Source organism: Protomyctophum parallelum (genome assembly GCF_964188405.1).
Source record: "Protomyctophum parallelum genome assembly, chromosome: 1".
In the NCBI taxonomy this organism is placed as follows: Eukaryota; Metazoa; Chordata; class Actinopteri; order Myctophiformes; family Myctophidae; genus Protomyctophum; species Protomyctophum parallelum.
The window spans coordinates 98,850,467-98,864,329 of NC_139697.1; the positions used below are offsets into that span (position 1 = coordinate 98,850,467).

Here is a 13,863-nt window from a genome sequence, read left to right on the forward strand (position 1 = left end):
GCCTCTCAGTCAGATGAGTGACAGACAGAGTCCTGTCATCGCCACTCTGGTGTCTGGGGTCGTAGCAGGTAAAACCGTCACTTCATGTTGTTCTTTTCATATCAAGGACCCCCAAATTGATATGTATTTTACAGTCAGAACCCCATTTAAAAAAAGGTTGTGTCATATGGACCGCCAAAAGAGAATATTTGTCAACACATTTGTCAACATTTGTACCCTAGACCTGTACCCTCACAAAAAATCAGCAGTAATCCTTATATACTGCCTCCCCCTGGCCAGCCGGCTGGTTGTGGTTGGGATAACCACTGTTTGGAATTACAATGTGTTCCTTGACTTCCACGTGCTACGTCCAACCCATAGACTGTAGTCCAACCCTTATAGGCCTGACTCACACCTTTACAACAGACTGATGTATGCTTGTTGTATGAGATGTATAGCTGATGCAAGCTCGCAATGCATTTCCAATGGGAGTCACATGGTTTGACACAACATTTGTGTTGTATGAGGGGGAGAGGGGCAGTCGAAACACAGCCGAAAGCCATACAACAGCTTGTAGTCCAAAATGTTGTATCAAACCTTGTGACTTCCATTGGAAATGCCATGCCACTTACATCTTGCTTACATCTAGCATGCATCAATGTTGTATGCTAGATGGAAAGGTGTGAGTGAGGCCTTATAGGTATAAACCTGGGAAACTGCCCCCCTGTCAGGTGAAAAGAAGTGGCTTGGACTCCTCAAGCATTGAAGGAAACATGAGGTAAATCCGTTGCTCTCCCCAGGTTGGCAGAGGGAGTGTAGGGAGCGCCCAGGATTAGACAATTGACACTGGGTGAAAAAAAATGGGTTACAAAAACCGTGGGATAAAAAAAAAGCTGCCAGCATGTGTACTTTACTGTACTTATACTGTAATTGTGTGTGTGTGTGTGTGTGTGTGTGTGTGTGTGTGTGTGTGTGTGTGTGTGTGTGTGTGTGTGTGTGTGTGTGTGTGTGTGTGTGTGTGTGTGTGTGTGTGTGTGTGTGTGTGTGTGTGTGTGTGTGTGTGTGTGTGTGTGTGTGTGTGTGTGTGTGTGTGTGTGTGTGTGTCCAGCTATCATGGCTCTACTGTTTGACCTGAAGGCCCTGGTTGACATGATGTCCATTGGAACTCTCTTTGCCTATACTCTGGTTGCCATATGTATCCTGATACTCAGGTACTCATATGTATCCTGATACTCAGGTACTCTATACTCTCGTTGCCATATGTATCCTGATACTCAGGTACACTTCTTTGAATCAATTTTTTAATGATTGTGATATTTTATTAACGTGTGATTCTCGTATATAGTATTCCATTGGCTAAAATGTGTCAACATGATTAAATATAAGCATACTGTAAGTGTTTTGCTATAATGGCAGTCAAATGACACCTGATCAAATATGGATTCATCATAAATCATAAATATGTCACAGATTTATTTGATTGATTGAATACTTTATTATCAGTTTGCACAAATAAAATAAGAAAGCACAGAAGAGTACAGTTTAATACAAATGCAATGCTAAAAGGATTGAACTCAACAAAGCACTATAGCTTGTTTCCATTGGCATTTAATTGGGTCCTGACTCCTGTCTGAGTAGTATTCAAGGGAAACTTTGACAGAAAAAGACTCGCTCACCGTATAGAAAATAGAAGTAAAACTCTTAAGAAAATATTATTTATTTTATTTTATCATGCTCATAAAGTGCTCTGTGCTCAAAGTGCAATTAAAAAGCAAACGTTTCGGTCCTAAGACCTTCGTAAGTGCTATATAACTATTTTATATACGGTGAGCGAGTCTTTTCCTGTCAAAGTTTACCGTATGTTTTTGAGACCACCGCTACCGTAGTCAAGTTTGGAAAAAAGGACCAAGAAAGGCCCAACAGGCTTTGTATCTTTGAATCTTTTGTATCTGCCAGTGTGAACCCCACTATATTCATTTGAAAACTTTAGTTACTAATTACTTTGAAGATTTTGATTATAATTACAAATAAACATACATTAACCACTTCAGCCCTGTGTACATTGACATTTTTTTAATTGCCGATCTACAAGCTCACAATGTGTATCGGCTATTTTCAAAAGATGTTTAATACATTTGAAGAATGAAATAGAACATGATTCTGCATAATGAGTATACTGTTCATACTATTTTGAAGCCAGTACTTCATTTACTCGAGTAAATGTTGAATGTCTGGACTTTTACTTGTATTTGTACTTGTATTTGTACTTTGAAAAGTAAGTACTTTGTCCACCACTGACCAATGCCATCCGATGGTTGAATCATATCTGCTGTCTTACTGACAGGTACGAGGCTGATCTAAGTGAAGAACCAGTCCAGTCCAGTCCAGAAGAGTCCTTCACGGTGGCCGGGCTTTTGTTTCCTCCGTCACAACCCACCGCTCGAACCTCATCCAACGTGACAGTGCTGGCAGTTATAATGAGTATGACATCATCTTACTATGGAACCCCATCCAACGTGACAGTTATAATGAGTATGACATCATCTTACTATGGAACCTCATCCAACGTGACAGTTATAATGAGTATGACATCATCTTACTATGGAACCTCATCCAACGTGACAGTTATAATGAGTATGACATCATCTTACTATGGAACCTCATCCAACGTGACAGTTATAATGAGTATGACATCATCTTACTATCGAACCTCATCCAACGTGACAGTTATAATGAGTATGACATCATCTTACTATGGAACCTCATCCAACGTGACAGTTATAATGAGTATGACATCATCTTACTATCGAACCTCATCCAACGTGACAGTTATAATGAGTATGACATCATCTTACTATGGAACCTCATCCAACGTGACAGTTATAATGAGTATGACATCATCTTACTATCGAACCTCATCCAACGTGGCAGTTATAATGAGTATGACATCATCTTACTATGGAACCTCATCCAACGTGACAGTTATAATGAGTATGACATCATCTTACTATCGAACCTCATCCAACGTGACAGTTATAATGAGTATGACATCATCTTACTATGGAACCTCATCCAACGTGACAGTTATAATGAGTATGACATCATCTTACTATGGAACCTCATCCAACGTGACAGTTATAATGAGTATGACATCATCTTAGGTAGCATTTCTAGACTTGGATAGCATTTGAAACAGACTTATAGCATGTCATGATGTAGACAGCACAATAATTGCATTGCATGTAGTCATAGCACTATATTATTAATTTACCCAGGGAAGTAGCTGAGCACAGGTGCTCATTTTCAGCAATGCCCTGCACAAAAAACACACACACACACACACACACACACACACACACACACACACACACACACACACACACACACACACACACACACACACACACACACACACACACACCAGTACAACCACAGTCTTATACTACTCCAGGGGGAGCAGTTGGGGGTTCAGTGCCTTGCTCAAGAGCACTTCAGCGGTGTTGGGTGAGTGATGACAATCACTTCCCCACCCAGAGTTTTCCTGCCCGTCTGGGGAATCGAACCGGCAACCTTTCAGCAACAAGGGCGCTCCTCTAACCCTTAGGCCACCGCTGACCCACGTCATAGTACATAATGTATAGCATAGTATTATGTATAGTTTATATGTATAGTGTCATTATATAGATATGTTCTGACCCACGTCATAGTACATAATGTATAGCATAGTAGCCTATAGTATATATGTATAGTTTATACTGTATGTATAGTGTCATTATGTTCTAGTTACGTTCTTAGCTTATGCATGCATGTTTCATGATAAATGCATTCTATATATGTGATGTATTCCCATGCTTTTTTGGTTCTTGCCTAATGTAAATCGCTCTGGATTAAGTGCGTCTGCTAAATTGTAAAATTGTAAAATGTATTCTTACTATAGTGTCATAAATGTTTGAATGTGTTGTGTATTATGTGTAGTATCTTCATATAATGGAGGCAGCACTAACCAATAGAGCTTTCACGATGACATTTAAGTAGACCACTAATTGTCATGCAAATAATTGTGATTGATGATTTAATTGTGGGGGTTTTTTGGCATTGGACATACGAATACATATACTTTTGGGCTTCGTTATCAAAACTTGCAGAGGGCAGATATGACAAATAACTTTACATTTATTGGCGGTGGATCAGGGGTAGAGTGGCCGGATGGCAACCGCAAGGTTCCCAGTTCGAACCCGGGCTCCCCCAGAGTTACTGTCGAAGTGTCCTTGAGGAAGACACTGAACCCATAATTGCTCCTGATGTGCTGGTTGGTGCCTTGCATGGTTTCCGCCATGTGTGTGAATGTGTGTGAATGTAATGCACAATCTATGTAAATGAATGTATGAATAAAGGTGCTACATAAATGCACCATTTATTTGTTTATATACAGTCCTGTTAGCTGTTCTGCTGAGCCTCCTCATCAGCCAGGCTGCAGCCTCCCTGCAGAGCCAGGAGTGGTGGAGCGTCCTGGGGGTCACCGTGCTCACAGCGCTGCTGGTGCTCACCGCCCTGGGCTTATGGAGACAACCTCAGAGCACCTCCAAGGCTGCTTTCATGGTAGGTTGTTGATATGGAGACAACCTCAGAGCACCTCCAAGGCTGCTTTCATGGTAGGTTGTTGATATGGAGACAACCTCAGAGCACCTCCAAGGCTGCTTTCATGGTAGGTTGTTGATATGGAGACAACCTCAGAGCACCTCCAAGGCTGCTTTCATGGTAGGTTGTTGTTGATATGGAGACAACCTCAGAGCACCTCCAAGGCTGCTTTCATGGTAGGTTGTTGATATGGAGACAACCTCAGAGCACCTCCAAGGCTGCTTTCATGGTAGGTTGTTAAAGGACCACTTCACCACATTTCAACCTATCTTCATATAATAGGTCCTCACAAATAATCATGGAAAATATGGCGCAATTTCTTTCTACTCAGTCTGTGTCTCATAGGAAGGCTGTGGCCAGTTCAGAACCGTCTTCCAGTGACATCATCGATGGGGAATACAAGCTAATAGAAACTGCAGGCTTTCTAGTCCTGAAAAGTTGCAATGCGAAAATGGAAGCCATTGTTCTTACGATAATAAAAATCGAAACATTTTTGTAAAGAAATCTTGTAAAAAAAGAAATCTGCCTGATGATGTCACTGGAAGACAGTTTCTAAACTGCCCACAGCCCTCCTATGAGACACAGACTGAGTAGAAAATAATCGTGCCATTTTTTCATGATTATTAGTGAGGACCTATTATATGAAGATGGGTTGAAAAGTGGTGAAGTGGTCCTTTAATATGCAGACAACCTCAGAGCACCTCCAAGGCTGCTTTCATGGTAGGTTTTGGTCATTGAATCCCCACACAGATAGAAAGTAGTAACCTAGAGCTGTAAATTCCTGCCTCTTTGTTGAATTTAGTTAACTTCATGAAATGTACACAATTGTGTTAGCCTGGTTTCCAGTCTGATTTTCTGCGTTCCGTGATTTGATTTGTCAAGAGTACAGTGAAGTGACAAAACAAATCAGGGAACTCGAGCGAGTCCAGGCTAACATTTTGTGGCACAAAATGATGTCTAAAAGAGTAAATCCATGAATGTCATATTCTGCATGCTCCGTTGGATGCGCTATCGTCTACACTCATTGAAAATGACACAGAATTCCAGATCTCAGACGGCACGTGGATTGAATACAAATAATGTTGAGCATGAATAGATAATATTTGGGTCAATTCATTCACGACAGGTTAGAATGAAAATCCGTATCATCAATATAGGGCTTAGGTGGTTATCTGAGTCTTAACAGTTTGACCTGTATTTCTCCAGGTTCCCTTGGTGCCCTTGCTTCCCATATTCAGCACGTTTGTAAACATCTACCTGATGGTCCAGCTGGGATCTGACACCTGGATCCGCTATGCCATTTGGATGACCGTAGGTATGGAGACTGAGACTATTATTATTATTATTATTATCATGAACGCGCATCAATTAAAGATCGTTTCTGTCGGGTGGAAACCTCATATCACATTATGTCCAAACCCGTACATGTTCAGCATTCTAATTCACAAAGTATAGCAAAAGTAGCAGATCTACAAGCTCAAAACGTGTCGCTTTGAACCGCATTCTTGTGGATTTTCTTTTTGTACGGGTAGCCAACAGTTTTCACTCGCTTTGTCTCCCTAATTTAATCGTTATGCCATTTAATTCCTCCCTACACACATGTCTGTGTTGTCACTGCTGTTGTATCCTACTGAGGATCCCTCTCCGGGAGGAGATACTGTTGTATCCTACTGACTCAACCTGCCAGTGAGGAGCCCCCACCGGGAGGAGGTACTGTTGTATCCTACTGACTCAACCTGCCAGTGAGGAGCCCCCACCGGGAGGAGGTACTGTTGTATCCTACTGACTCAACCTCCCAGTGAGGAGCCCCCACCGGGAGGAGGTACTGTTGTATCCTACTGACTCAACCTCCCAGTGAGGAGCCCCCACCGGGAGGACATACTGTTGTATCCTGAGTGAGGAACCCTCTCCGGGAGGACTACTCCTCAATCCAACACTCCCTGCTGACATGCGCTGCCCCAGCCCGTATAAGAGTATGTGCAATGACCAATATCAATATCTGCTTCCATCCCCTGAGCCAATTGTGTTTCGGATAGACGCCCAACAAAGCCGATCGATGCACCACAGGTGGATCTGCGCTGTAGTACGGTCAAGTAGGGCATTCATAATCTATACGAAAAAACACAACAAATTAAAATGGAGATGAGAGAATGGCTCTGGATAGAGGGAAGTCTGGAGCGCTCTGCTGGGGCTGTTGCCCCCGCGACCCGACTACGGATAAGCGGTTAAAGATGGATGGAGGTTTTTGCCCAATACATCAAATAATAACACATAATAACACACTTTTCTTAATTGTTTTACAGGTTTGCTCATCTACTTTTGTTACGGCATGCAGCACAGTGTGCAAAAGCAGCGGAATCAGAACGCGCACAGTCAACACGTCAACGTTCAAAGCATCAACGCAAACATGGAGCCAAAGTTTGACAACTTCTCTATGCCTGACCTGTGATGTGATACATTTCACTGTTGGCAACCCATTAAGACCTGGAACGTACCTGTGTCAGCTTAGCTTTTAACCACTCTAGCCATTATGTTAAAGGTATATTCAGTGATTTCACTTAATTCAAATATCACTTCTTTTTTTGTTTTGTTGTGATAATCCTCCCTACTATAGAGCGTCGCAGTCCCGCCCCCTACCAGGGCCCAGGAAATGATTCTCCGTTCATTTTCCTCATAGACATTTCAAAAAGTATTTATTTAAAGACGTTTACGCCGCGGACAAAGCCAACTCGAGTCGTGACAACTCATGACACAAACACAATATTTTGGACTAAAAAATAATTACAAAGAAGAAAAAAACAGGGCGGACCGGGTTTTTTTTCCAAATCACCCAAATCACTGAATGCTCCTTGTAGATGTTTAAAAAAATAAATAAAAATGTGGCACAAATCTTTGAATATATACTGTATTCTTTCACAGATAACGTTTTTAACTCAAATATTTGCTTCTGGGGGGTGCCTGGCTGGCAACATTTTCGGATGGGATCAGCTGCCGAATAGGGATAATTCTGGGGGTCCTTGACATGAAATAGTTTGAGCACTGCTGATCCTAGAAACATAGGTTATTCTGAGCACTGCTGATCATAGAAACATAGGTTATTCTGAGCACTGCTGATCCTAGAAACATAGGTTATTCCGAAAACTTATAGAAGACATTTGTAGAATCTGGTCTCAGGTATTAATGGGTTATTATTTCAGAAGTGGGTTGTATATCCAAACTCGTGGCTGGTGCTGGTCACACACATTTCACTGCCCCTGACAAATTATACGTACAAATCTGAGGTACTTTTACTTCACTTGACTATTTACTCCACTATATCTCAGAGTCGAATATGGTACTTTTACTCCACTACAATTATTTGAAAACTTTAGTTACAATTAATTTACTTTAATGATTTTGATTATTATTACAAAACACATATTAACCACTTCAGGTCAATACATTTTGGCCATTTGAAAACAGCAGATCTACAAGCTCACAATGTGAGCATGTAGATCTGCTATTTTCAAAAGATTGTTATACTTTTTATAGTTATACATTTGAAAACTTGTGAAATGGGGGCATTCTGCATAATTAGCACTTTCTACTTTTGGTACTTTAAGTACATTTAGATACCATTACTTTTGTACTTTTTGACCACTTGTAACAGTGTTTCTACATTGCAGTATTGATACTTTTACTTAAGAACAAAATGTACTTTTTCCACCACTGTATATATCTGTTATTATATCTGCTGCTATTTTAACTTCCTCGCTCCATTGTAATTCCGTCTAACGTAGGTATGTAGGTATACTACAGTATATATTGTTTTACTATACTCATATCTGGAATAACTGGCCTGTTTTTCTTCTTCTTTCTTTCACTCTTTGCTTCTTCCCTTTACTGAAAAATGCAAAGAGAGCTTTTACCAAAGAATTATTCAATTTCACCCACATTTTTACACCTGTAAAGCTGTCATGTGACAATAAAACTGAAGATGAGCAAGTTGTAAGATTTCAGACTCTTGACACATTTCACTACGGTATGATCATGTTGGGATTGTACTTTGTAAATTAATTTCAGTTCATCATGAACTCTCTCCCTGCAGTATAAAGATCCAACCGGTTTCACATGAAACTTCAAGTAGGCTATAGTGTCCAGTTTGGACAATGAGAAACAGTGGTGTGCATTGGGATGCGGATGTGGACAGTGTAAGCTGTGAGCTCTACCACTGCTTGGTGCCTGTTGGATGACGGTAAGTAAAGCGATGGTCCGGAATGTTTGCCCTCTTCAGTCTTCACACACAGGCAGATGCCATGGCAACCCCACACCTGCAAATTGATTACTTAACCGCTCCACTTTTCACAGTCAGTTTGCACTCTTCACACACAGGCAAACTGCTCCATGTGGGACACAGACAGACAGACAGACATACAGACAGACAGTTAAAACGGGTGCTATGACAAGTTGACAACGGGTATTATTAGATTCCCAAGTTGCATTGCTCTCAAGTACTGTAGGCCGGTGGCCGACGGGCACGTACAGGTCTAGTTATAGTTAAAAAGCAAATTAGGCTAAATGATGCATTTGTAAATAGATTGTGTTATTTTGTTAATGTGTGTTGTGATAAGTAGATGATACTGCCACAGTGCCATGATACTGTCATTTGACATGATTCTTGACCAGGGGGGCAAGCTCGTAGCGCGCCACCGAGTGGCGCGCTACGAGCTTGTAGGTCTGCTATTTTTTTACAAACTCGGGTCAGAATGGGCTAAATGAAAATGTCCCCGTGGTGGTCCCGCTATAGGTGGGCAGCACGCTGGGGGCCGGGGTGTACGTGCTGTCGGGGGAGGTGGCCCGGCTGGTGTCGGGGCCCAGCATCATCGTGTCCTTCCTGATAGCCGCCGTGGCCTCCGTGTTCGCCGGCCTGTGCTACGCCGAGTTCGGCGCCCGCGTCCCCGAGACGGGCTCGGCCTACCTCTACAGCTACGTGACCGTGGGCGAGATCTGGGCCTTCATCACCGGCTGGAACCTGCTGCTGTCCTACGTCATAGGTTATTATGTTTTACTGTTATTATTACTATATGTCATAGGTATAGGATTATGTTTTACTGTTATTATTACTATATGTCACAGGTATAAGATTCATTTTACTGTCCTACGTCATAGGTATAGGATTATGTTTTACTGTTGTTATTACTATATGTCACAGGTATAAGATTCATTTTACTGTCCTACGTCATAGGTATAGGATTATGTTTTACTGTTGTTATTATTACTATGTCACAGGTATAAGATTAATTTTACTGTCCTATGTCATAGGTATAGGATTATGTTTTACTGTTGTTATTATTACTATATGTCACAGGTATAAGATTCATTTTACTGTCCTATATGTCATAGGTATAGGATTATGTTTTACTGTTGTTATTACTATATGTCACAGGTATAAGATTCATTTTACTGTCCTACATCATAGGTATAGGATTATGTTTTATTGTTATTATTACTATTATGTCACAGGTATAAGATTCATTTTACTGTCCTACGTAGTTTCACTGAGGATAAGGTCAGGAATAAGGTTAGGTTTAGGCCTAGTTTTACTGAGGTTAAGGTCAGGAATAAGGTTAGGTTTAGGCCTAGTTTTACTGAGGTTAAGGTCAGGAATAAGGTTAGGTTTAGGCCTAGTTTTACTGAGGTTAAGGTCAGGAATAAGGTTAGGTTTAGGCCTTGTTTCACTGAGGTTAAGGTCAGGAATAAGGTTAGGTTTAGGCCTAGTTTTACTGAGGTTAAGGTCAGGAATAAGGTTAGGTTTAGGCCTTGTTTTACTGAGGTTAAGGTCAGGAATAAGGTTAGGTTTAGGCCTTGTTTTACTGAGGTTAAGGTCAGGAATAAGGTTAGGTTTAGACCTTGTTTTACTGAGGTTAAGGTCAGGAATAAGGTTAGATTTAGGCCTTGTTTTACTGAGGCTGCGTTTAGGAATACGTGCTGGTGACCGTTCAAAGGTCGCGAGTGTGTTTTGGGACGAGTGTGCTTGTATTCATAGCTATAGGGAGTAAAACCTTTTCTGCTGTCCAAGGTAATATGTCTCTCTCTCTGTCTCTGTCTCTGTGTCTCTCTCTCTCTCTCTCTCTCTCTCTCTCTCTCTCTCTCTCTCTCTCTCTCTCTCTGTCTCTGTCTCTGTCTCTGTCTCTGTGTCTCTCTCTCTCTCTCTCTCTCTCTCTCTCTCTCTCTCTCTCTCTCTCTCTGTCTCTGTCTCTGTCTCTCTCTCTCTCTCTCTCTCTCTCTCTCTCAGGGACATCCAGTGTAGCCAGGGCGTGGACAGGGACATTTGATGACCTCATAGGCAGCGTGATGGCCACCTCCCTGGGCAGAGATGCTGCCATGGACCTACCAGGACTGGCTCCGTACCCAGACTTCACCGCAGCTGGACTCATAATGCTGCTGGCAGGCAAGTGCCTGCAGCAAGTATATATATATATATATTGTTTTAATTATACTATATAATTATATTATACGGAATGTGATGATTTTACACACACACACACACACACACACACACACACACACACACACACACACACACACACACACACACACACACACACACACACACACACACACACACACACACACACACACACCACGCACGCACACACACGCACACTCCTCTCTCTCTCTCTCTGTCTCTCTCTCTCTTGATTAGGCAATTCATCCCCTGCAGCAGTGTCTGATCTCTCTCTCTCTCACTCACTCACTCACTCTCACACACACACACACACACACACACACACACACACACACACACACACGGACGGACGGAGTGCTGTTAAAGGGTTAATGTGAGGCGTACGGTTTGTTGTAAAGCACTTTGAACAGTCAAAGTTCACTCTGACACCATAAGAACACAACCTTTTCATTCTGCTACCTTTATTGTCTGTACTAAATATAATAAATATAAAAAGACCGTCCTTTCTCATTCAAACAATTCAATGTGTGGAGTATACGGTGTGTGTGTGTGTGTGTGTGTGTGTGTGTGTGTGTGTGTGTGTGTGTGTGTGTGTGTGTGTGTGTGTGTGTGTGTGTGTGTGTGTGTGTGTGAACACACACCTACAGTACATGTGTGGGCGTGCGCACTTTACAACAGGTCTGTCAAAGGCAGCTCCACCTCTTGCCTGACTCATAGTGAGACAGACGATCAGATTCACATTCAGATCAAACACACAACGACGTCCAGTGAGGAAGGACAGACTGTCTTTCCAAAAGCTACAGGAGTTAATACTGACCCAGACCACTGGAACCTGCTGCTGACTCTGTCTGTCAACTGAATGGACTTTAACAAGAAACGGGACTCAAAGTGAAAGTAAACTTCAGGGAGCATTCTGGAAGAGGGAGTGTTACCACGACTGACTGGCAGAGTTCCTTGTTGACTGCGTGAACGAATGTTTGTTAAAATGGCTTCCAAGTCGTCTCTCTCTGAAGAGGACTATTCCTGTCCTGTGTGCTGTGACATCTTTAAAGATCCCGTTCTCCTGTTGTGTAGCCACAGCTTCTGTAAAGCCTGTCTGCAGGACTGGTGGAAAGGGAAGACAATAAAGGAGTGTCCCGTTTGTAAGGACATATCTTTGACGGATCGTCCACCTCGTAACCTGGCTCTGAAGAACCTGTGTGAGGCCTTCATACAAGAGAGACATCAGAGAACGTCAGCAGGCTCTGAGGATCTCTGCAGTCTGCATGCTGAGAAACTCAAACTGTTCTGTCTGGAATGCCAACAGCCAGTGTGTCTTGTGTGTCGAGATTCTAAAAAACACACCGGCCACAGAATCAGGCCCGTCGATGAAGCTGCTCTGGATCACAAGGAGGAGGTCCAGAAATCACTGAAGCCTTTACAGGACAAACTGGAGGTCTTTAATAAAACTAAAACAAACTACGATCAAACAGCAGAACACATTACGTTCCAGACTCGGCACACAGAGACGCAGATGAAGGAACAGTTTAAGAAGCTTCATCAGTTTCTACATGATGAAGAGGAGGCCAGGATCACCGAACTGAGGGAGGAAGAGCAGCAGAAGAGTCAGATGATGAAGAAGAAGATGGAGGGTCTGAACAGAGACATATCAACCATTTCACACACGATCAGAGCCATAGAGGAGGAGCTGAGAGCTGAACACATCTCATTCCTGCAGAACTACAAGACCACGATGGAGAGAGTCCAGCTCACACTGCAGGACCCACAGCCGGTCTCAGGAGCACTGATAGACGTGGCCAAACACCTGGGCAACCTGGCCTTCAGAGTCTGGGACAAGATGAAGGACATTGTCTCCTACACTCCTGTCATTCTGGACCCCAACACTGCCCATCCAGTATACACCCTGTCTGATGATCTGACCAGCGTGACACGGGGAGAGACACAGAAGCTCCCTGACAATCCAGAGAGATTTGACCAGATGGGCTATGTCCTTGGTTCTGAGGGCTTTAACTCAGGGAGTCACAGCTGGGATGTTGAGGTTGGAGACATTACACACTGGAATCTAGGTGTGTTAGCAGAGTCCTTTCAGAGGAAGGGAACCACAGGGGGTCCAGACTGGAGAATATACTTACATGAAGGTAAATACAGAGCAGCCTCCTCATGGTCATCCAGGGTTCTCTCATTGAAGCAGAAGCCTCAGAGGATCAGAGTCCAACTGGACTGGAATGAAGGAAAGCTGTCATTCTGTGATCCTGATACTAACACACACATACACACCTTCACACACAGGTTCACTGACACACTCTTTCCAGTCATTCACACTGGTCCTGGTGGTACTCTGAAGATCTTACCTAGATCTGTCTAACTCTGGACAATGTAACTCTGGACATGATGATTCTGATGATGATGATGATGATGATGATGATGATGATGAAGACAAAGACGATAATTATATGATGATGATAAATGATAGATTGATAGAGCATCTTGATCAATCAATAATGGTAATAATGTTAACATTAACCCATTTTGGGCGGGAACCCCTTTTGGTGTTAGCATTATGTTATGCTTTAGCTATTGAAAAATAGCAGATCTACAAGCTCGTAGCGCACCACCGAGTGGCGCGCTACGAGCTTGTAGGTCTGCTATTTTTGAAAAATCGTAGAAGACATTTTTTTTAATCTGATCTCAGGTCAAAATGGGTTAATAACCTGATGATATTACTGACCATGTTAATGCCAATTGATGTTATAATATTGGGGTTTAGGTGTATAAATTAACCTGTTAAAGGGGAATAC

General features: G+C 42.4%; 2 protein-coding genes and 1 pseudogene across 3 annotated transcripts in view; all 3 read left to right on the forward strand.

Annotated features, from left to right (window-relative positions):
* Window positions 1-7,066, forward strand: part of LOC310855850 (cationic amino acid transporter 2-like) — a 234,442-nt pseudogene extending 227,376 nt beyond the window's left edge. Inside the window, exons 7-12 of the transcript in view lie at window positions 1-68; window positions 1,088-1,190; window positions 2,324-2,460; window positions 4,412-4,578; window positions 5,824-5,932; window positions 6,921-7,066. The exon at window positions 1-68 is cut by the window's left edge and continues 68 nt beyond it. The product of the transcript in view is annotated as a cationic amino acid transporter 2-like (transcript). The remainder of the gene's footprint in view (window positions 69-1,087; window positions 1,191-2,323; window positions 2,461-4,411; window positions 4,579-5,823; window positions 5,933-6,920) is intronic.
* A 1,779-nt stretch (window positions 7,067-8,845) lies between these two features.
* LOC310855860 (cationic amino acid transporter 2-like) overlaps window positions 8,846-13,863 on the forward strand; it is a gene marked incomplete at both ends in the record, with an annotated part of 35,935 nt that continues 30,917 nt past the window's right edge. Inside the window, 3 exons of the mRNA XM_083761025.1 lie at window positions 8,846-8,851; window positions 9,404-9,650; window positions 10,892-11,047. Of these exons, the coding sequence (XP_083617151.1) occupies window positions 8,846-8,851; window positions 9,404-9,650; window positions 10,892-11,047 (409 nt within the window). The remainder of the gene's footprint in view (window positions 8,852-9,403; window positions 9,651-10,891; window positions 11,048-13,863) is intronic.
* On the forward strand, window positions 12,051-13,430 carry LOC310870995 (E3 ubiquitin-protein ligase TRIM35-like; the record flags this gene model as incomplete). Its single annotated transcript, XM_083782422.1, has 1 exon — window positions 12,051-13,430. The coding sequence occupies one exon, from the start codon at window positions 12,051-12,053 to the stop codon at window positions 13,428-13,430; it is 1,380 nt and encodes a 459-aa protein (XP_083638548.1).